Below are 22253 nucleotides of genomic sequence, written 5' to 3'. Positions count from 1 at the left end.
TCTCCCCCAGACTGGTGAAATTCTTTTAAATAGTCTTAAGTGGTCCACTTTAATCTGTGGATCTCTCTCCATTCTGTTCTCTACCCAGCAGCCAGAATAATCTTTTCGAAATACAAATCCAATTACGTCATTTTCTATGTTAGCATCCCATTCTTTTTAGTATAAAAATCACAATCTTTCATTTGGTCTACAAGGCTTTTTTCTAGCCTAGCCTCCAACTATGTCTCCACACACTTCCACATTACATTCTCAGTCCTCCAACTACACTAACCTTAGTTCTTCAAAACGCCCACCCTTTCTCCCACCACAGGTCTCATGCGCACGCTATTTTCCCTACCTGTTTTCACTTCACTTCCCACTTTATCTAGTTAACGCATACTCATTGTTCACTTCTTCAAAGAAACCATCCTTGAGCCCCAAGACCAGGTCAAATGCCACTACTATATTTGTTTATTGCCAGCATAAACTCTTCCTTCATAATCTTTATTAAAGTTCTAATTTTATATTAATTTTTGTGTTTGTTATCTTAATACCCATCTCTGTCACTAGAGTGTAAATTCCATTTAAGCAAAGACCACATTTACCTCTGTATGCCTTTGTCCTTCCAGCACATACATAGTACCCAAGTACAGAGGCATTAAATAAATATTTGTTGAATGAATGTTAACTTCCTGTAAGGTAAAGTGGTTCTTTCCTATAATGGCCCTGAAGTTAAAAATTCCAGGGTATACCTGAGATCTAGCTTTCCAAATTTTAAGGAAGAAATCTCCATACATACCGCCCACATCTTGAAGGATTTTATATGGCTTATCTCTTCTGTCAAACAGGTGATATTATCCTGAACTCTTTTGAGGTGGCAAGAGGCAGCATTAAGAGCCCAGGTAAACTCACCCCTATAGTAGACGCCATGTAGTCTGCACACATTTCTGCAAAGTCACGCTCAAGAACACCATAGTAGAGGCCATAGAAGAGGAGAGAAATGCCAAAGTCCATGGCATCTTCTGGTTTGATCCTGTAAGGGAAGCGGTATGGCCAATAAGGCCTGCTCTGAGACATAACTGCTTTGTATTACTACTCTGGGACACAGAGGCAAGTGTAAACAAATGAGTGTGACTGTGTTCTAGTAAAAAAATTTTATTTTATAAAAACAGGAGGCAAGCCTTTGTGGCCCACAGATATAGTTTGCCAACTCCTAATCTCTTTGAGCATAAGACAACAGGTAGAGTAGACGTTGCAATAAACAGTACACATGTGGACAAGAAAAATGGTTCCATTAGGGTGATGGAGTTATGTGTAACTAGCTATAATCATTATCATTCTTACTTTTGTTATTACGTTTTTCCACTAAATTCTTGGAAAATATAACCAACGATTTGAAACTCTAACTTTGTATTATCTTTGCCAGCAAAAATCATGGAGGGCCCACTCTCCCATCCGCGATATCTCAGTTCTACCCTCCCAACTGCAATAGCTCAAGTCTCCTATCCTGGGTACCATGTTCCCTCTGTTAATACCAGGACTTGCCCAGGAAGAAAGGTATATCCCACCAGGCTCTCCTTCCCCTACCAGCAAAAACAAAAGCGAAGGGTACTCACTTGAATAATAAGTTAAGACCAAAGAGGGTAAACATGACAGCCATGTAGCCAACGATGCCAGTGGCATAGCTGATTTTATAGATCAGCAGGAACCACTTATAAACCAACCTGGAGAAAGGAGAGAAAATTAATACAGCTGACACAGAAACTTTGGCGTGGAGACCTCTGGACCACCAGAATCCCTTATTCTTACATCAATGGGGACATCGGGCTCTTTGCTTTAGGACTTAATGTGCAACTTTAGTAACTGTACAAAGCTGGTCACTTCCTTAACTGTAGAAACACCTCCATCTACTAGGGAGCTAGTGCTTTGTATCTTGCTGGTCTCCGAACAAGGGAAGAAAAGAAAGCCTTAAAAGGAAGTTTCACCTCAAATAAAGAAAAGAGCACAGCTGATCTCAGACATCTCATATTCAGGTTAGTTGTGTAAGGAAGTGAAAACTAGTTTCTATAGCGATGCTTAGAAGGCTAGTTGTTCTTGTCCAAAGAGAGAATTCAGGCAAAGATGAAAGGAAGTAGAATTAGCTATAGCCTTTTGTACCTGGGTGTGGTTAATCTGAATACTGCTTTGCTCTTACCCACAAGCCAATAATGAAATGAATGATGTCTAATGACTTTGCTTTTGAAGTAATTTCTTCCAGAGGAGAAGGGATAGGAGGGAGGCACTCAAAGAATACCTCTGATCGAATATATGTGCGTGATGGTAGTGGTGGGGTGGAGTGGGGTTGTGCAATGCTCTTGATAGAGAAGCAGTGCTCCCCTAGAGCCAATGAAAAGTGGTGTGGGATCTGGCTGGTTGATCCCAGCTAGGTTCACAAAGGAGAGATGGTTCCCTGAATATACCAGAGCCTTTTAAATGCTATGGAGGTAGGTCCCTGATATCAAGAAGCGCTATTCTATCTGTGATGAGAGCTAATTAGCAATTTAGTAATTTGTTCTAATAACCAGCACAAGCCTGCCTAGCTCTCAAGAGCTGACCAGGTTACTGTCAACCCTCCTGGGCCCCAGGAAGCTCAAGGGTCCCTGCCTCTGCCTCCTTGCTGTGGCTAAGCAAGGGTGATAACTTCTCAAGAGAGGAAAATGCCCCAAACATCTTGCAGTGCCCACCATCAAAGACCACACACAAGTTCATTACTCAGGGTTTGTTCTGATCAGATGGGAGATACAATGGAAAGGATGTGGAACTTTGGGTGGAATCTGGATCAAATGAGGTTTATTAGCTGAGTAATGTTCATTAAGTCAAATCACCTCTCTGAGACAATGTTACTTATTTGTAAAATGGGGAAACCCGGCTACCTTTCTCACTGGATTGTACAGAGCCCATTTCCTGGTGTATAAAACGCATGCTCAATAAATGCTGCATAAATAACCTGGATGTTTATGAAAGTGCTTTGAAATTGTAAAGCATTATCAAATGTTAGTTGTTATCCAAAACCTCCCATGTTATAGACACATTTTCAGTCATTTTAGCTGGAAGTTGATACTGACTGTTACTTGGTGACTCTTAACATGCTTTATTACACTTTTTCTTCATATCACCTCACGTGAAGTAGCAATTATTACCACACTTTTCGGGATAAAGAATTCAAGGCTCAGAAAACTGAAGTCATACAGGTCATACAATTAACAAGTGGCAGGGCTGAGGTTTCCAACCCATACCATCTGGCTCCAGAGCCTGTACTCTCTATAATGGCCCTTATCATAAAGTAAATGACCACAGCCAGAGAGAGGCTTCTGGATCACCAACTTCACCCTGAAGATAAATTGAGCTTTGTACAATGAGACTCAGAAAGCCAAAGAAAGGCTTGCGGTAGGTGCGACATGAGAGGCATGGGTAAAGGAGCAACTTGCAACTTGGAAGACTGAATCAGGTGGTCACAACCTTGTGGCTGGCCAGTTCCTCTGTTAGACTCTCCTGGACCTGTATACACATCTCTCATAGCACTTACCAACCGAACTGAAACAGCTGCTTTCTCATCCGTCTCCTCAATTAAACCGAGCATTCCTTGAGGGTAGGGACCATTCATATCCAGCTCTGTATCCCCAGTGCTCAGCACAGGGCCTGACACATAGCAGGTGCTTACTGAATGAATGAATGAGAAAAATCTCTCTTTTTTTACTGTACACATATTAAATGACCTCACAAGCTGGTTGGGAGGGTCAAGTGAGAAATGCGCTTGGAAAAAATACAAAGAATTATACAGGCAGGAGCTGCTTTGTGACCCCAGAAGAAGTACTATTTATTGGAAAACTGTAAATTTACTGAGATTCATTCATTCAACAAAAATTCACAGAGTAGGCTACTATGTGCCAGGCTCTGTGGTAGGGCCTGGATAGATAGCAACAAACAAAATGAATGTGGTTCCTGATCTCACAGCTATAGTTTAATGAGGGAGATAAACACTCAAAGTAATATTTAGTTATCAATTGTGATAAGTTCTATGAAGGAAAACCACAGGGCGCTAGAAAGAATATAACAGAAAATCTAATGTACATATCAGAGAAGGGTTCACAGGAAACAAAAAAAAAATCACAATCACCACCAGGATTTACCAACTTATTTTGTTTGCTTTTAATATAAACAGACCTTGATATAAACCATAAGGTAAGCAAGCTATAGGGAAATACTTGGGAGTTTTTATCTGTAAATGGAGGTAGGTCTCTCAATCAGCTTGTTTTTGTGAGGGCCCCTTGCCAAGTAATCTTGGCAGATAAAGACTGCAATTTTTTGTCTAAATCTACCCCACCCCCATGCATCTCAACCCATTAGCTTTAGGAAACCTAGATCCTCCCCACCTAAATTCTCCCCACCTAAATTCTCACCTTGGGGTTGTCTGTACTAGCGGTTTTCGTGTGGCTCGGAAGGTGACAAAGGCTGTGACAGCAGAGAACAAGATCCAGATCACTAGGAACCTCCACCAGTGCAGCTTCACTGTGAAATAGAGGGGAACAACCCACATCTGAAAGAGGGTCACCATCTGAAACACAAACACAAGCACTTCAGCTCTAGCCAGCTCCCTCTGCAGCTCCATCCACAAATCCAGAGTGCATCTTATGTGTTCCATTTCAGTCTGATCCTCTCCTACATTTCTAATTTTGGATAAAGGCACTCCCTAGGGATCTAAGTTAGATACCTGGGACCATGTTTGACACCTCTCTCTCACTCTTCACCCAACTGTTTATTGCATATATTCTTTCCTTTCCATTTGCGTTCTTGCTGTCCCTCGACTACAACAACTTCCTTGTTTACAGTCTCCCTGCATTTAGTGTCTCCCCTTCGAATCTATCCTTCCTAAGAGTGGTATCGCTGACAAGTCAAATTCCCCACAAATTACTACTTCAAGGGTCACCTCCTACCACTCCCCATGCCCTTAGTCAGGCTATCCCAAATATCCTTTCCACCTGCCTTTCTGCCTGATAATATCACATCCAAGACACATGGAGCCTTCCCAAGTAAAATGAGTTATGGCTTTCTAGTGCTCCAAAAGCATTTTCTTTTCCACCATTATTACCGTGCTTGTCTAGAGTATGAGGCTGGATTCAAATTAATTCTCTACCCAAATGTAAGCTACTTGCGAGCAGTCAGTAGACCATATTCATCTGTTTTCTATGCTAGGAAACTGGTCCTTACAGGTCCAGATGACAGGTCCTCAATAAATTTAGATAAATAAGAGAAAAGCAAGACTAGAACCCTAAGAGGGAAGCACATTTCTGTTTTAAAGAGTATCTATTTCTCTCCAGATCTTTACCTCAGACTTGTTAGCTGAAGAGTTCCAAATGTATAAAACAGTCCTAAGTCAGAAGTTCAGGCCAGTCACCTTTCTTCTGCTCCCAAATGCCTTCTAATTCATTCCCCACTCTCCCAACTACTCAGCTTTCACTAGATATCACTTGTCTCAGGTGAGTAGAGGGTGTTAAAAAAAAAAAAAAGATAATTAGCATTTAATGGCTTTTTTTCTGATGTCATCAAATGAAAGAATATTAAAAAGGGGAGGGGAGGTAGCTATGGAGAGGAACATGGTAGTTAATTTCCTGAAGTTCCATAGTACAGAAAACTTGAGAAAGTATTTACTCTTGGGGATTTCTAGATCAGCGCTGCCCAATCAAAATATAATGTGAGGAGTGACGTCAGAAGCATGGCAGAGTGAGAGAAGTCCCCAGATCTTTTGCCTAGAAACAAGGTGAACACCCAAAACTCATCAAATAACACCCAATGCAAACACGTCTCAATAAGTGATCTGTGCATAAGAGCTACCAGAGGTCAGAACTGCTGGAGGAACAAAGAAACTGCCTCTCACAGCCGGAGCTTCCTGCAAGAGCAGGGACAGGAGAGAAGTTGCGGCCAGTTCCCTGAACAGCCCTGCCCGAGAGATCTGTGAGCTCTACGCAGCAGCAGAGCCCACAGATCAGGGCAGAAAGCAAAGCGGAAACTAATAGCAAATGAATAACAGCTGGTTCTTAGCAGCCACAGTTGCGGAGCACCCCCTCCCACCTACCCAGAAGACATGCTTCCCCCATATCCTCCAAGACCAAGCACGGTGGAGCCCTAGGGGAATTTGAGCAAACCCTACCAAAACTGTCACTAACACTGACAAGGATTGAGACCAAGGGTAGCAGTCGTGACTGAATCTTTATAAGAAAAAAAGAAAAGCATTATTAAGTCTCAAAGCAGGGATCCAAGAGGCTTGGACGCCACCTACTGGAAACCAAAAGAAAAACATCTTCTTAGCCACAGGCTAAAGAGAGACCTCTCTGTGTAAGAAATCTTTCTGAGGGGAGGGAGGGAGGGAAAAGCAGAATACACTCCCATTAATGCCTAGGCAGAGAAATAGTCCATTAAACACCATGAACAACCAAGATGACAAGGCAGTTCAGAAAGAAAGAGAAAAATATCCAGATAATAAGCTTAAAGACATAGAAATATGGAACTTAAGTGACAAAGAATTCAGGACTGTACTTCTGAAAAAAACTCAATGAGATCCAAAATAATTCATATCAACAATTCCATGAGTTGAGAAAACGATTAGATCAGCAGAATGAGATTTTTAGCAAGGAGATTGGAACTCTAAAAAAGAATCAAATAGAACTTCTGGAGATGAAGAACACACTAAAGGAGATGAATGAAACAGAAGGCTTGAGGAATCAAGTCGACCAAATGGAGCAAAGTGATATTGAAGACAGAAATCTAGAAATAAATCAGAAGGAAGAAGAGAGAAAACAAGGAATGAAAAATAATGAAAGAGAAATACAGGAACTAGCTGATACCATCAGGAGAGGAAACATAAGAACAGGCATTTTCAAAGCAGAGGAAAAGGAGCAGGGATAAGAAAGCATTTTCAGACAAATAGCTGTTGAGAATTTCCCAAATCTAAGGAATGAGCTGGAGCTTGGAATTCAAGAAGTCAACAGAACACCCACTTATCTCAACCTAAAAAGGCCTTTTCCAAGACACATTATATTAAAATTATCAAAAATCAAAGACAAAGAAAGAATCCTCAAGGCAGCCAGGGAAAAGAAGACGGTAACATATAAAGGAAAACCCATCAGATTATCTTCGGACTTCTCAGCACAGACCTTACAAGCAAGAAAGGAGTGGAATCAAATATTCAAACTATTAAATGAAAGAAATTACCAGCCAAGAATAATGTATCCGGCAAAGCTCTCCTTTAGATATGATGAAGAAAAAAAGACCTTTCTAGACATACAAAAATTGAGGGAATTCTCCACTACAAGGCCTACATTACAGGTAATACTGAAAGGGGTCAGCCCACCTAAAACAAAATGACAAAAATTACATAACTATGAGTAAGGTGACTAGCAGACAGACAGAAGCAGAGTAGTGAAACCCTTATTAAGAACACGGCATTATAAGCTTAAATGATAAGAGAATTGCTACTGCAAGATAGAAATAAACATTCAGATACACGGGGACAATTTGAGATAACAATAACAGAAATGGGGAGGAATCAAAGATCCAAAGGGGAATGGAGATAAGGCACATGCAGGAGAAAATGGACTACTGTATATATATAAAACTATCCTTTACATATTCTTAATGGTAACTACATGCCAAAGATCCAGAATTGAAATACATAACATGAAACATGAAGGACCAGCGAGAAACCCACAAAATCCAACCAAATTAAAAAAAAAAAACAGACAGAAACACAAGGACAAGGAAGCAATGGAAACACTGAGCTACCAGAAAGCAAAAGATAAAATGGCTATAGGAAATTCTCACATTTCAATAATCACCCTCAATGTAAATGGATGTGAACTCACCAATAAAAAGGCACAGAGTTGCAGAATGGATCAAAAAACAAAACCCAACCATATGCTGCCTCCAGGAGACACATCTCAGTTCCAAAAACAAATACAGACTCAAAGTGAAAAGGTAGAAAATGATATTTCAAGCAAATGGCAGTCAGAGAAAAGTGGGAGTAGCAGTACTAATATTGGATGAAATAGACTTCAAAATAAAAAAAAGTAAAGAGAGATACTGAGGGACACTTCATAATGATAAAAGGAATCATACACCAAGAAGACGTAACACTTATTAATATTCATGTTCCCAATCAGGAGACCCCAAAATATATAAAGCAATTACTAACAGAACTAAGGGAGAAACAGAACAAAACATTATCATAGTAGGGGACTTAAATACTCCTCTGTCAGATATGGCCAGATCATCCAAACAGAAAATCAATAAAGAAATAACATCCTTAAATGACACATTAGATCAACTGGACATAATTAACATTTATAGAGCATTTCACCCCAAAACAGCTGCTTATACAGTCTTCTCTAGGGTGCATGGAACATTCTCAAGGATTGACCACATACTGGGACACAAAGCTAGCCTCAATAATTATGATTGAAATCATACCGACCATATTATCTGATCATAATGCTTTGAAGCTGGAGGTCAACTGTAAAAAGAAAGCGGGAAGAACCACAAATACATGGGGATTAAACAACATGCTACTGAAGAATGACTGGGTCATAGAAGAAATAAAAAGAGAGATCATGAGATACATAGAAATGAATGATGACAGTACAGCATCAAAACTTTTGGGACACAGCAAAAGTGGCAATAAGAGGAAAGTTCATATCATTACGGGCCTATCTCAAAAAACAAGAACGAGCCCAAATAAACAATCTAACACTTCATCTTAAAAAGCTAGAAAAAGAAGAATAAATAAAGCCTAAAATCAGCCGAAGGAAAGAAATAATCAAATTAGAGCAGAATTGAATGAAATTGAGAACAAAAAAAGAAAAAAAGAAAAAAGAAATGCAGCAAAGAGCTGGTTCTTTGAGAAGGCTAATAAAATTGACAAACCCCTGGCTAGACTCGTTAAAGAAAAAAGAGAAAGGACACAAATAAAATCAGGGATGAAAGAAGAGAAATTACGACAGATACCACAGAAATACAAAAGAGCATACAAGAATACTATAAAAAATTCTCAACAGCTAATTTAATTCTCAACACCAAATTTAATAACCTAGAAGAAAAGGACAAGTTCTTAGAAATATACAACCTTCCTAGACTGAATCAAGAACTGGAAAATCTAAATAGACCAATTAGCAATATGGAAATTGAAATAAACATCAAAAACAAACCAAAAAGTAAAAGTACAGGACCAGATGGCTTCACTGGTGAATTCTACCAGTCAAAGAAGATTTAATACCTGTTCTCCTCAAACTCTTCAAAAAAATCGGAAGCAATACTTCCTAACTTGTTTTATGAGACCTATATTACTGATACGAAAACCTGGTAAAGATAACACAAAAAAATAAAACTATACACCGATATCTCTCATGAACACAGATACAAAAATTCTAAATAATATACCAATGAACAAAATACAACAATATATTAAAAAGATTATACATCATGATCAAGTGGGCTTCATCCCAGGGGCACAGGGTGTATCGATAAATGTGATACAACACAAAACAAAATAAAGAATAAGAATCATATGATCATATCAACAGATGCAGAAAAAGCCTTTGACAAGATACAGCATCAATTTATGATCAAAACACTTAACAAAATAGGTATAGAAGGAAAGTACCTTAGCATAATAAAGGCCATATATGACAAACTCTCAACTAACATTATATTTAACTGTTAAAAACTAAAAACATATGAAAGGATGGCTCAACATCGCTATTAGGGAAACTCAAATCAAAACCACAATGAGATACCATTTCTCAGTTGTTAGAATAGCTATTAACAACAGAACAAATAATAACAAGTGTTGGAGAGGATGCAGAGAAAAAGGAATCCTCATACACTACTGGTGGGACTGCAAATTGGTACAGCTAATATGGAATACAGTATGGAGGTCCCTCAAAAAACAAAGAATTGATCTACCATATGATCCAGCAATCCCTCTACTGAATATTTACCCCAAAGACTTGAAAACATATATCCAAAAAGATATATGCATACCAATGTTCATAGCAGTATTATTCACGGTGGCCAGGATGTAGAAGCAACTAAAGTGTCCTAAAATAGATGACTAGATAAAGAAGATGTGGTACATATATACAATTGAATATTACTCAACTATAAGAAGAGATGAAATACTGCCATTTGTGACAATGTGGATAGATCTTGAGATAATCACGCTAAGTGAAATAAGCCAGGCAAAAAAAGTTGAAAACCACAAGACTATCATTTATATGTGGGATATAAACCTAAAAGCAACAAACAAACATGACAAACAGAGACTCATGGACAGTAGACGTGGACAGAGACTCATGGACATATATTTTATACTTATAGTAGAGACTAGTCACATTTCAAGTGCTCAATAGCTACATGGGACTGGTGGCTTCCATATTGGATAGTGTGGTTTAGAGCAGTTTTTTAGTGTTCAGTTGTCTGTAGCTACTACTGTCTTATAGACTGTTCTGGCAAGTTGTAAAAGCCTTAGTTTTTTAGTGTTATTTTACAGATGAAAAGTAAGCAAGAGAGACACAGCAAAAAGAGAATGGTGAGTAGAGCCACTCTGTTTTAGAGTTTCCAGTTCTGTGTAAGCATTGGTGCTGGCTGCTGGTCAGTGAACAATGTAGCCTCAGTACCAATTCCACCGTATAGGAATCTCCAATTGACTCTCTAAACGAAGCATTCTAAAATATTCTGCCTTACATAAAAAGTGTAGAAGCACCGAGATGTAGTAACAAACAGCTACCCAAGTAAGGTTCTAGGTGACATTCTAGGAGATATTGGGGATATTGGGAGGAGAAAAGGAAAGGACATCACAACAAACAACTGCAGATTATTTAAACTAGGGGAAAAAAATAACCAGAATCAGGATATTAAAGGGGGTAGATAGAGGTGGTAGAAAGAAGGGCTGTAGGGTCTTTAGCCTTCACATTGTTTAACGGGCTCATGGGGACGTTTATAAAACAGTAGGCCCAGAGACTAGAGAAGAATTAAATCACATGGTCTGGTCACAATTATCCTCTTGATAAAGAACAGAAATTCCTGATCTCCTTCCAGCTTTCCCAAAAACTTGGCTGTTGCAAAAAACAACCAGCCTGCTCTAATGGCCTCTTTCTCACTTCCCACCAATTATTAATAGCATGTTCTGAGGGGTGCTAGTTAAGATAATTTTCTCTGCATGAGCTGCAGCGCTGCATATTCTGGGTGCGGTAAGAGGCAAAGGAACTGGATTCTATTCTGGCTTGAACAAAGACATTATTAGAAGTCTAGACATTAGTATAAAAGGAATGAAAAATCTTGCCTTGTTTTATAACTTTCAGGCTCGAAACTGTAAAGCTACTCAACCCTGACACCATGAAAGAAAGAAGGGGAGAAAAAAGGAAAGGAAAGAGAAGGCAGGCAGGCAGGAATGAATGAATTTAGGGGCAGGATTAGGTTCATTGAAATGAGATGGCCCAGGAGACCTGGATTCTAAGTTCTGTTCTGCCTCCAATTCATTGGGTCACTCCAAAGAGGTCCTCTCTTCATGAAAGAAGAGTTTGACTTGATTTTTCAAACCACTTCAAGTTCTAATACTATAAGGTTCTGTTAAGCAGCTTTGTATCTTAGAATTTCTGGGAGAGCACTTCACTTGTTCATCCATCAAGTATTTACTTGGCATTTAATGGGAAGAAGAATGCAGAAATACACGACCTCTTGTCCTCAAGAAGCTAATAGTCTAACAGTCTAGGTTTAACAAATTAAACCCTATTTTAAATATTATATTAATCTTTAGCCTCTTCAAAAAGAAATCCAAATAGAAATCATTAAAGAACAAATGAACAAAGTAGAATGATGTAATGAAATGACCAGAGACTTTAGAAATTAAAGAGATCTAGGTATGAATCCCAATATAGCTCTTCACTGTGCTACCTCAGGCAAGTCACTTAACCCTGATAACCTCAGTTTTCTGAACTGTAAAATGGGGTTAACAACATTTACCCTCAAAAAATTGTATGGATTAAACAAGCTAATATATGGAAAGCTCTTTGAGCAATGGCTAACAAGGTAATCATTCAATATAAGTAATATAATAAATATAAGTATTCAATATAATAGCTCTTACATTTAAATAGAAGTAATATATATAAAACAACAAGAACAGTACAGAATTCATTGTAACTATTCAGTAAATGAGAGCTCTTTTTATAGCTTCACATGATCGAAATGGCATAGTCACATATACAAGGGAGCAAATACTGCAATGAGGCAACCAAACTAATCAATATATTAAAAGTGGTGGGGTTATTACAGCAATTTTTCATTATAATGTTTGATTTTTTTTTCCAGGAAAAATGATCAAAAAACACAAACCAAAGACTTGAGGCTACTTTCAGATATCTAGGCATTCTCCATTATGGAGGCTTGAAAGCCAGATTCTGTTCTAGGCCTAGAAACCAGCTGCTGGACTGATAGCCCAGTCCCTGACCAGGGGAAGGGCAGAGGGGCCAAGTGAGCAGAATAGCCTACCATGCAAGAAATGGTTAAGTTACAACTCTGCCTGGTTAATTTCTTTATTTGTTTCTACTGCAGTATTTATTGGCATTTTGCTTAATAAAAAAGTTGAAGCTTCTTCATTAAGAATGGCATTTTTAATGGCTAGCTTGGCAATAAGTGGCTGAAAGTTACTCAAGATTATCAGAACAGCAGGGACTCTAGTGCCATCTGGTGGCAACACTTTATGCAGACACATTTGGTTCAACGGTTTGCTCTGGAACTTGGGCCTGATGCTATGGAAGACACAAAACAACAGGAAGCCTTGGCCATAACTTCTCTTCCAAGATATGGGGTGATGAGATATAAACACATGAACTGGGCAGCCATGAAAAGCATCTAGTACTGACATGAGAGTTCAGAGAAGAGACGTAGTCATGTAGGTGTGAGCTGTCAGGGAAGAGTGCCTGGAAGAGGCAGAGCTCTGGCTGGTGGAGGGATTTGGATTTGGCCAAGTGGAGGGAAAAATGAAAGTCATTCATCTTTCTTTTCCTAAATCTGCAAATACAAACTTGAAGTAAAGAATGGCCCAAAACCAACTCACTGATTCATTCAGCAAACATTTGCTGAGGGATAATCACAGCTTCTCAGATCTGGAAGATAAAAACAGCAATATCTCACTTATCTCTCCACAATGCTACATAGGTGAGATGATGTTAGATGCTAACAATAAGAACTAGCCCATATTTAAGTGGACTGTCTTTGTTTTAGATTTCTTTCATCTCAGAAAATACAATTCATGAAAAGTCAGAAAAGAACTCCCAGATGGCCTCCTTCCCTGGGCACGAGCTGCCTTGCCAGTTTGCTTATGCTTAGTAATTTTGTCCTGCAGGATTCTTATCACTTCTGTTTCTTCCTGTGTTGTGGGGGCAGGGATCATCTACCATGCTTGGCTGAAAAGAAATATTGGGGAGGAAATGAAAACTACATGTCCAGATAGTAGAACAAAGCAAGAAACTCATAACTAGAACAATCACCTTGAAAAAAATGTTGATTAGAGGTCAACTGAAGGAAGATATCTGGGATATGCTCCACAGCTCTGGTCAATATTTTCATAAATGATTTGGATGAAAATACATAGGATCTGCTTACCAAATTGTGGATATAGCACAAAATGTGGGAGGAAGGAAGGAGCAAGGCAGTGAGCATGGAAAACAGAAGGTCAAAATGAATAAAGCCTGTTTCTAGAATTCTTCTAACTCCAACATTCTATGAGCTAATAAGCTGAAATGAAGAACCAAAACCATATGATGAAACCTAACCAACTACCTAAGTATAGGATGAGGAAGGAATGGCTTAATAGCAGCACATGCAAAACATATCTAGGAGTTTCAGTTGACCACAAATTGCCAAAGAATATATGCCAGCAGGGCCACTACCAAAAAACCCAAAGCAACTTCATACTGCTTAACTAGAAATAGACTCGCAAAGAAGGAGGCAGCAGTTCCACTGTTCTCTGCTCTGTCAAAGCATCCTTGAGGCCCTGGGATCAGGTCTTAGGACCACACTCACAAATAAACATGGCCAGGGAGCAATCAGGATTACAAAGGGTCTAGAAATCAAATCACATAAGGAACAGCTGAAGGTATTGGGATATTAAGCCTGGAGAAAACTATAGGAAGGCATGGCTCTTGTCTTCAGTTATCTGAAGATCATCCAGAGGCCTAGTAAGCAGATATATTCCATGTAGTTTCTATGACCTATTAAGACCCCACACATAAAAACAATAAAAAAAACTTGGTTGGCAATTTCTTCCTAACACAGCCCTGGCAAATGGTCAACCTTACCATATGAGGTAGGCCTCTCCATTGCTAATAAATGTGCTAGATGAGTGATCCCCAACCTTTCTGGCACCAGAGACCAGTGCTCCTATGAGGATCTAATGCCTGGTGATCTAAGGTGGAGCCGAAGCAGTGATGCTAGCACTGGAGAGCAGCTGCAAATACAGATGAAGCTTTGCTTGCTCGCCTCCTGCTCACCTCCTGCTGTGTGGCCTGGTTCCTAAAAGGCCATGGCCTGGGAGCTCAGGATCCCTGTGCTAGATAATTCTTGATTGAAAAATCTGCCTTTGTATCCCTTTTCCTTCTGTCTCTGGGTTTAACTCTTGTCCTTCAGAGAGACACAGAGTAAATTTATCCCGTTTCTTGTGACTACTTCTTAATACCTAAAATTATGTATTTTTTTCCCCAAGTTTTCTTCTCTCTAGGCAAAAGAGTCAGTCAAGCAGTCATTTAACAAACACTTATTGAACACTTACTGGACACCATGCTAAGGACTGTGGACTTCAGAGATTAAAAAAACAAAACCTCCTCAAGACCTTAAGTCTCCTGAGGAGAAGCAACTATAAACACAGTACGATAAGTGCTATAATAGAGTAAGCCCCGGTGGCCAAGAAAGTAGAGAAGAGGTGCTTCATTCAACATGAGGGATCCAAGGAAGGCTTCCTGAAAAAAAGCAGCCTTTCATTTGTCCTGATGGCCTACTAGATGTAGGTAGAGAAAGGCATCATGATGAGTGTTCCACGATAAGGGAACATGGTATGTTTGAGAAAGTACAACTAGTACTTGAGGGAGGTGTGAAATGAACCTACACAGGTAGATAAGATTCTTTGGAGGAGGGGGCTAATGTTTGCATCACAGAAGTTTTTATAATACTGTAAGGAGAAAAAAAAATTTTTTTTCTCATAGAAAGTGGATTATAACCCTTTACCATCTTAGTCAACATTCTCTAGCCACATTCTAATAACTATCTGAAGGCTACTTACTCTCAGTCTGAGAAAAATCTATAGTACTTTAAAGATTTCCAAGTAGATTTTGCCACTCATCCATTCCAGGAGGGAATAGCAGTTCAGGGAACAGAAGTTTGAAAAGATGCTATATTTGGTAACAGAGAGATGATGATGAAAGCTTCTCCTTGGAGATCTTTAAAAATAGGAGAGATACTTTCCCAGGCATAAACTTATTCCTTCTCCTAACATCCCTGGGAGCTAAGAAGTGAGTAATACTAGGCTCTCTGAACAGATGATGAAAACAGGTACAGAGAAGCCAAAAAGTAAGTTTGGCCTGGGCTATGTTTCTAATCTAGATTTTGTTTCCCAAGTCCTGCCTCACTGAGTTTGCGGGGAAACTCTGGAAAGACTGATAAGGCAAAATGATGTATAGAATAAAAAGAGTGGTTATGAAAAATTCCTGAAATCCAAGGGGAGAACTTGGGCAAAAGTTATTAAAGAAGGAGAGGGGAGGGAGGTTAAAAACAGAAATGACCATGGCAGAAACTGACAATTTTCTGAAGCTTCTGAGAAACCCTCAAGAAATGGAAAGGGCTCTATGGAAAGAGCCCCTAACCAAGAATCAGATTTTGGTTTTTTGTTCAGCTCTCCAACTCAATGGTCATGTGCTCCTGGCAAATCACTTTGGGATTCTGCATTTTGGTCTCCTAACCTGAAAAATGAAGATAAATCTTATCCTGACCATCTTACAAAGCAGTTGTGAGATTCCAATGAGATAGTAGATGAGAAAAGCATTTTTTTAAAATACCAACGAATTGAAACTATAAACAGTTTAAGGTATTATTACTATTGTTGCTGTTATTGAAAAGAACAGTCCCTGATATTTAAATAGAGAAAACAATGGAACTCCTAAGTTATAGAGAAAAGTTTGATACCTTTCATAGTGAAACCAGAAGGTTGGCATAGTTGCTCATTATCAGTGGCTGGCAACGTCTGTGCTGCCCTAGATCCTAGAGTCTAGGACAGTGTTTCTCATCAGGGGTAAATTACCTCCCCAAGTAACACTTGGCAATGGCTGGAGACACTTTGGGCTATCACAGTTATGGGGAGGGGTGCTACTCGCATCTAGCAGGTAGAGGCCAGGGATGCTGCTTAACATTCTACAATGAACGAGACAATCTCCTACAAAAATAAAGAATCATCTGGTCCAAAATGTTAATAGTCTCCCTACTGAGAAATCTTGTCTAAGAGAACAGAGCCGGTGTTTTTCCACACAGTGGTTATGGGTACCTGGGCCGCCAACCAGCACTAGTGAAGAATAGAAGATTTCATTCAGTTTTGAGAGAAACAGAGCCTTATCAATAGTGTCCATCATTTCTTGGCATGTCATAAGAAGCATTTTTTTTTTTTTCCCGAAAGCTCTGATAGTTAATCTCGAACAGCTCATGTTTCTCAACAGCAATCCCAAAGACTCTCCTTTACATAACATTCTCTGGGGAACTGTTTTGTTTTGATTCTTTTTTTCTTCCATTCCGCACCCAGACATTTTAATGTGTTTAATATGTATTTTTTTGTTTATATCTTTTCTTAGAAACTATTTTTTGTGCATATATTCTGATTTAATTGGCACTGTGTTATATATCTTTCTGTTTGTTATTTTTCCCACTCAGTACAGTAGTTCTCCTTCAACCACAATTTCACTTTCCATGGTTTCATTTACCCATGGATCAAACTCAGCCTAAAGATATTAAATGAAAAATTCCAGAAATAAACTATTCATAAATTTTAAATTGTGCACTTTTCTGAGTAATGTGATTGTACGATTTACTTTGTATAGTCTAGATATTTACTGTCAGTTTTAATCATTACTAATCTACCACTCTGTTATTAGTTAACTTTACCCATGGTATCCTTTATAGAACAAAAAACCTTATTATGATCAAATTTACCAAATCTTTATTTATTTTCCTACATATTTTTATTACCTTCATAATTTTGTTTCTCCTAATTAGATCTTTAATCTATCTAACTGAGATGGCCACTAAGTGATCAACGAGCAGGCAGCATACATAGGGTGGATATGCTGGACAAAGGGATGGTTCACACGACAGACCTATAAATCACCAAAGAATGTCCACCAATTGAACAAATACATAGATATCATGGAAGAGTGAGAAAAGCATAGGAGCCAGATGCATTGGGTGTGAATCCTGACTCTGCTAATCAGTGGTTGAGTGGAGCTCAGTTAATCTCTTTGAGCCTCAGTTTCTTGATCCATCCAATGGCAAAAATAATACTGCCTACTTCACAGCAAAACATGTGGCATGTTATAAAGTACTCAATAAATGGCAGCTGGTGTTATTAATTATGTTTATGTAATAGTGAAGTTCATAAATTAGCAATATCTCAACTATGTTTCTGCTCTGCTTCTCTTCTGCCTTTAACCTAGAATAGATTTGAGGGTGAAGGATCCCCAAGAATTATAAAACTGAAGGCTACAGCAAGTACCTAAACTCTCTTTAGGCAGGGAGAACAACTTTAGATGTATAGGATGGAAAACCAGGAATAATAAGGTGGGTCATCCAAACAGAACAGCAAATAATAGAATCCTCACTCCATAGGATAGTCCATAAATCTAGTCTATAAAAATCTCTGTACCAATTCTATAAATAAAATCAGATGGCAAACTGGGGGAAGATATCCGTAGTATGTATGTCAAAGGCTTATTCCTAACATACAAAGAGCTCTTATAAATCAATAAGACACATTCCAAAAGAAACCTAAGCAAGAAAAGAAAATGTGTGACCAAATATACCACATAGCTTGGCTGTGAATAAGATATGCATGTCATAATAATGTAAATAAGGAATATTTATTCAAATAAAAATTGAGAGAAGGAAAATGTCTATGTCAGGGGTATAGGTGTAACACTATAAGATAATTATCGCTTTCCATAATAGGAAGTTAATATATAACATTTAAAAGTAAAATTACAGTCTACAGCCATGCCACCCTCAACGTGCCCGATCTTGTCTGATCTCGGAAGCTAAGCAGGATCGGGCCTGGTTAGTACTTGGATGAGAGACCACCTAGGAATACCAGGTGCTGTAGGTGTTAAAAAAGAAAAAAAAAGTTTTTAAATAAATAAAGTATAATTATATATATATTTAAAATATATATATATTTAATATATTATTTAAAAATACAGAGGTCAGTATCAGAAAATAACTAAAAAAGTTAAAAGTGATTGCCAATGAAGAATCAGGAATGATAGAGTTAAGGCACAGGGCTGATGTGTTTTGCTTTATAAAAGCCTTGCAGAACTATTTGACTTTTAAACTATAACATGTATTACCATGATAAATAGCAAATACAGAAACTAATCAACAATATGAACACGTGACAAAAGAAACCAAATTTTGAAAATATGTTCAACCTCACTAATTAAAGAAATATTTTATAAATTAGATTAACAAAGATTAAAAATACTGATGATTACTTATCCTCTCTTTTAACACTGGGTAACAGCACTGTTAACCTCTGTTGGCAGGACTGTTAACTGCTGTAACTTTTTAGAGGTCACTATATCAAGATCCACTAATAATTAAAATATGTATATCTTTTGAACAGGCAATTCCGTTTCTAGAAATTCATTTTACAGAAATGCTTGCCTACTTATGCAAATTATATATGTAAGAAGTTTACCAAATCATTGCTGTAACTGTGATAAACTGTTAATTAACATGTGCCTATCAACAGACGTTAATTTAAAAAATCTATTTAAAGGAATACTGTGCATTACTAGTTTAAGAGAATGACATACATACTAATATGGATATCTGAGAGATAGTTTTAGGTGGAAAATACTAGTGGATGTCATAAACATCTAAAATTTTATAAATATTAAATAAGCACAGAAAAAATCTGCAAGTGTAACGTTATTAGCAGTGGTTCTCTCTGGGTATTTTTGATTTTGATATCACATACATATTGTTTGAAATTTTTATAATGAGCATTTGTAATCAAAACAATAACAAAATAAAAACAGAAAAAACATCAGAGGTCTCCAGACAGGTTGGCTTTGTCCTCCAAGAACAAGATAGGCCCTCACCTCTCAGTAATTCAATGAAACAGATTTTAGAGCTGAGAGGCGGGACTTAGAATTTCAGCCAATCATTCCATAAAAATCACAAAAAAACCCTCCACAACATCCCTGATGGGGTTGTCTAGTCCCTAGTAAAACATAGCTTGTGATGGGAAGAGCATTTGCTTCTAAGACAGTTCATTCCATTGTGGAACAGCTTTCATTGTAGAAAATTTCTTTATAATACTTAGCCAAAATTTGTATTCTTAAAACTCATTCCCTAACTTTAATTTGGGCCTTTCAAGTTACGTAGAATAACAATCATGAAAAAACATTTAAAAGCTTGAAGAGACTTTCGCAATCATCTAGTCTTAAACCCTCCCTTTAAAAATGAACCATGAGGATGAGGAAGGAAAGACTTAAGAGAGGAAGTAATTTGTCTAAGGTCCATTGCTAATTAGCAGTGGTGTTAGAAACAGATCACCTAATTTCCACTTCAAAGCTTTTCAAACTACACCAAAATTCTGATCTTCAGAAAACGGAAAAGAAGGTAACACTTTCTAACACATTCTATGTGGCCAACATCACTCTGATACCAAAGCAAGACAAATAAGAAAACTGCAGACCAAAATCTCCTATGAATACAGAGCAAAAATCCTCAACAAAATACTAGCAAACTGAATCCAGGAGAATATTAAAAGAATTATACACCATAACTTGGATTTATTCTAGGAACCTACCACATGATCATCTCCATGATGTAGAAAAAGCATTTGAGAAATCCAACACACCTATTTGTGATAAAAACACTGAATGAACTAGATATAGAAGGAAACTTTCTCAACATAATAAATGGCATTTATGAAATACCCACAGCTAACATATTTAAAGACTGAAAGCTTTCCCAAGATCAGGGAAAAGGCAGTGATGCCCATTTCACCACTATTATTGAGAAAGAGAGTAAAGATAGAGAAAATACAAAATGGTTCACTTTAAACAAGCTGCTAAACTATTAACATTATGAAGACTGAGGCATGAGAAAACAATTTTCTTCCTTGTCTTAACTAGCCTAGAAACTTAAACTTTTGAACTTTCCAGTCCTGTATCACTTATTTACCTGCAGATAATGTTCTAACTACCCCTAAAGGACTCGGGATGTGACCAGACTTCCTGGCATCCGTTCAACACACAACCTGGCATCCATCTTCCAGATAGACTGACATCTGACTGATAACAGTCTGGATCAATTCTAGAGCCAAGAATACAGGACTGATTATTCTCAAGAATGTGGTTTATTATAAGAATGCTTAACTTTTCTTTCTTCTTTGGAATGCTTCTGGGTTTTTGCCTAGCTGTGTTTATAGTTTGCAAACTCTAAGACCCTTGAATAAATCTTTGTCATTTACTTCTAGCAAAGCTTCAGACTTTTTGAGTTAATTCAACACTATTCAATACTGTACTGGAAGTTTTAGCCACCGCAATTAGGCAAGAAAAGGAAATAAAAGCCATCCAACTGGAAAAAAAAGATGTAAAACAGAAGACATGACCTTATATACAGAAAAATACTAAATAATCCACAAAAAAGCTATTACAGTTAATAAACAAATTCAGCAAAGTTGCCAGACAAAATCAACACAAAAAAATCAGTTGTATTTCCATATAGTAACAATGAACAATCCAAAAAGAAAATTAAGTAAATAATTCCATTTACAATAGCATCGATGAGAATACTTAGGAATAACTTTAACCAAGGAGGTACAAGACTTGTCCACTGGAAACTACAAATGTTTAATTAATGAAAGAAATTAAAGAGGACCTAAGCAAATGAAAGGACAACCCATGTTCATGAATGTAAAGATTAATACTGTAAAGATGGCAATACTCCCCAAAGCAATCTACAGATTCAGTGTAAGTAATCCTTATCGAAATCACAACTGCTGTTTCCTTCCCACCCAGAAATTGAAAAGCTGATCTTAAAATTAATACAGAATTGCAAGGGACCCAGAATAGCCAAGACAATCCTGAAAAAGAACAAATTTAGAGAACTCACAGTTCTAAATTTCAGAACTTACTATACTGTTATACTAATCAAAAGTGTGGCACTAAGCACAGACATATAGTTCAATGGAACAAAACTGAAAGTATATAGTTCAATGGAACAAAATTGAAAGTACAAAAAGTAAATCATGCATTGTCTATGATCAATTGATTTTTGACAAGAATGCCAAGACCATTCAATCAATGGAGAAAGAAGTCCCCTCAACAGATGGTGCTAGGACAACTAGAAATCAGCGTGCAAAAGAATAACATTAGACCCTTAACTCACACCGTTTACAAAAAATTAACTCAAAATGAACCAAAGATTTAAATGTAAGAAATAAAAGTATAAAAATTGTCAAAGAAAACATAGAGGAAATCCTAATAAACTTGAATTTGACAACAGATTCTCAAATATGACACTAAAAGCACAAGCAACAAAAGAAAAAATATGTTTAAGGGAACTTGCAACAAGTAGTAAATAAACTATAGAGATCTAATGCACAGTACAGTTGCCCTTTGAACAACTTGGGCTTGAACTAGGTAGGCCCACTTATATGTGATTGTTTCCAATAAATATACAGTTGGCTCTCTGTATACCTGGGTTTCGCATTTACAGATTCTATCCATGGTTATGGGAATCCATAGATTCAGAGGGCCAACTGTATGCATTGTTCCAAGCCATTTTATATATGGGACATGAGATCACAGATTTTGGTATCTGGGGGGTGGGGGGGTGGGTCCTAAAATGAATCCCCCCAAATACTAAAGGATGACTAAAGTTTTGGAGGAGTCAAAAGTTATATACAAATTTTTGACTGC

At 37.8% G+C, this 22253-nt stretch overlaps 1 protein-coding gene and 1 pseudogene across 1 annotated transcript in view; one reads left to right on the top strand and one right to left on the bottom strand.

Annotated features, from left to right (window-relative positions):
• Window positions 1-22253, bottom strand: part of LOC120590292 (uncharacterized) — an 87886-nt gene that overhangs the window by 14674 nt on the left and 50959 nt on the right. Inside the window, 3 exon segments of the mRNA XM_039847935.1 lie at window positions 892-1012; window positions 1596-1703; window positions 4419-4573. Of these exon segments, the coding sequence (XP_039703869.1) occupies window positions 892-1012; window positions 1596-1703; window positions 4419-4573 (384 nt within the window).
• On the top strand, window positions 18306-18424 carry LOC120590567 (uncharacterized; annotated as a pseudogene).

Source organism: Pteropus medius, unplaced genomic scaffold (assembly GCF_902729225.1).
Source record: "Pteropus medius unplaced genomic scaffold, Ma_sr-lr_union100, whole genome shotgun sequence".
Taxonomy (NCBI): domain Eukaryota; kingdom Metazoa; phylum Chordata; class Mammalia; order Chiroptera; family Pteropodidae; genus Pteropus; species Pteropus medius.
Note: the sequence above shows the minus strand (reverse complement) of the source record. Positions and strands in the feature narration are given on the sequence as shown.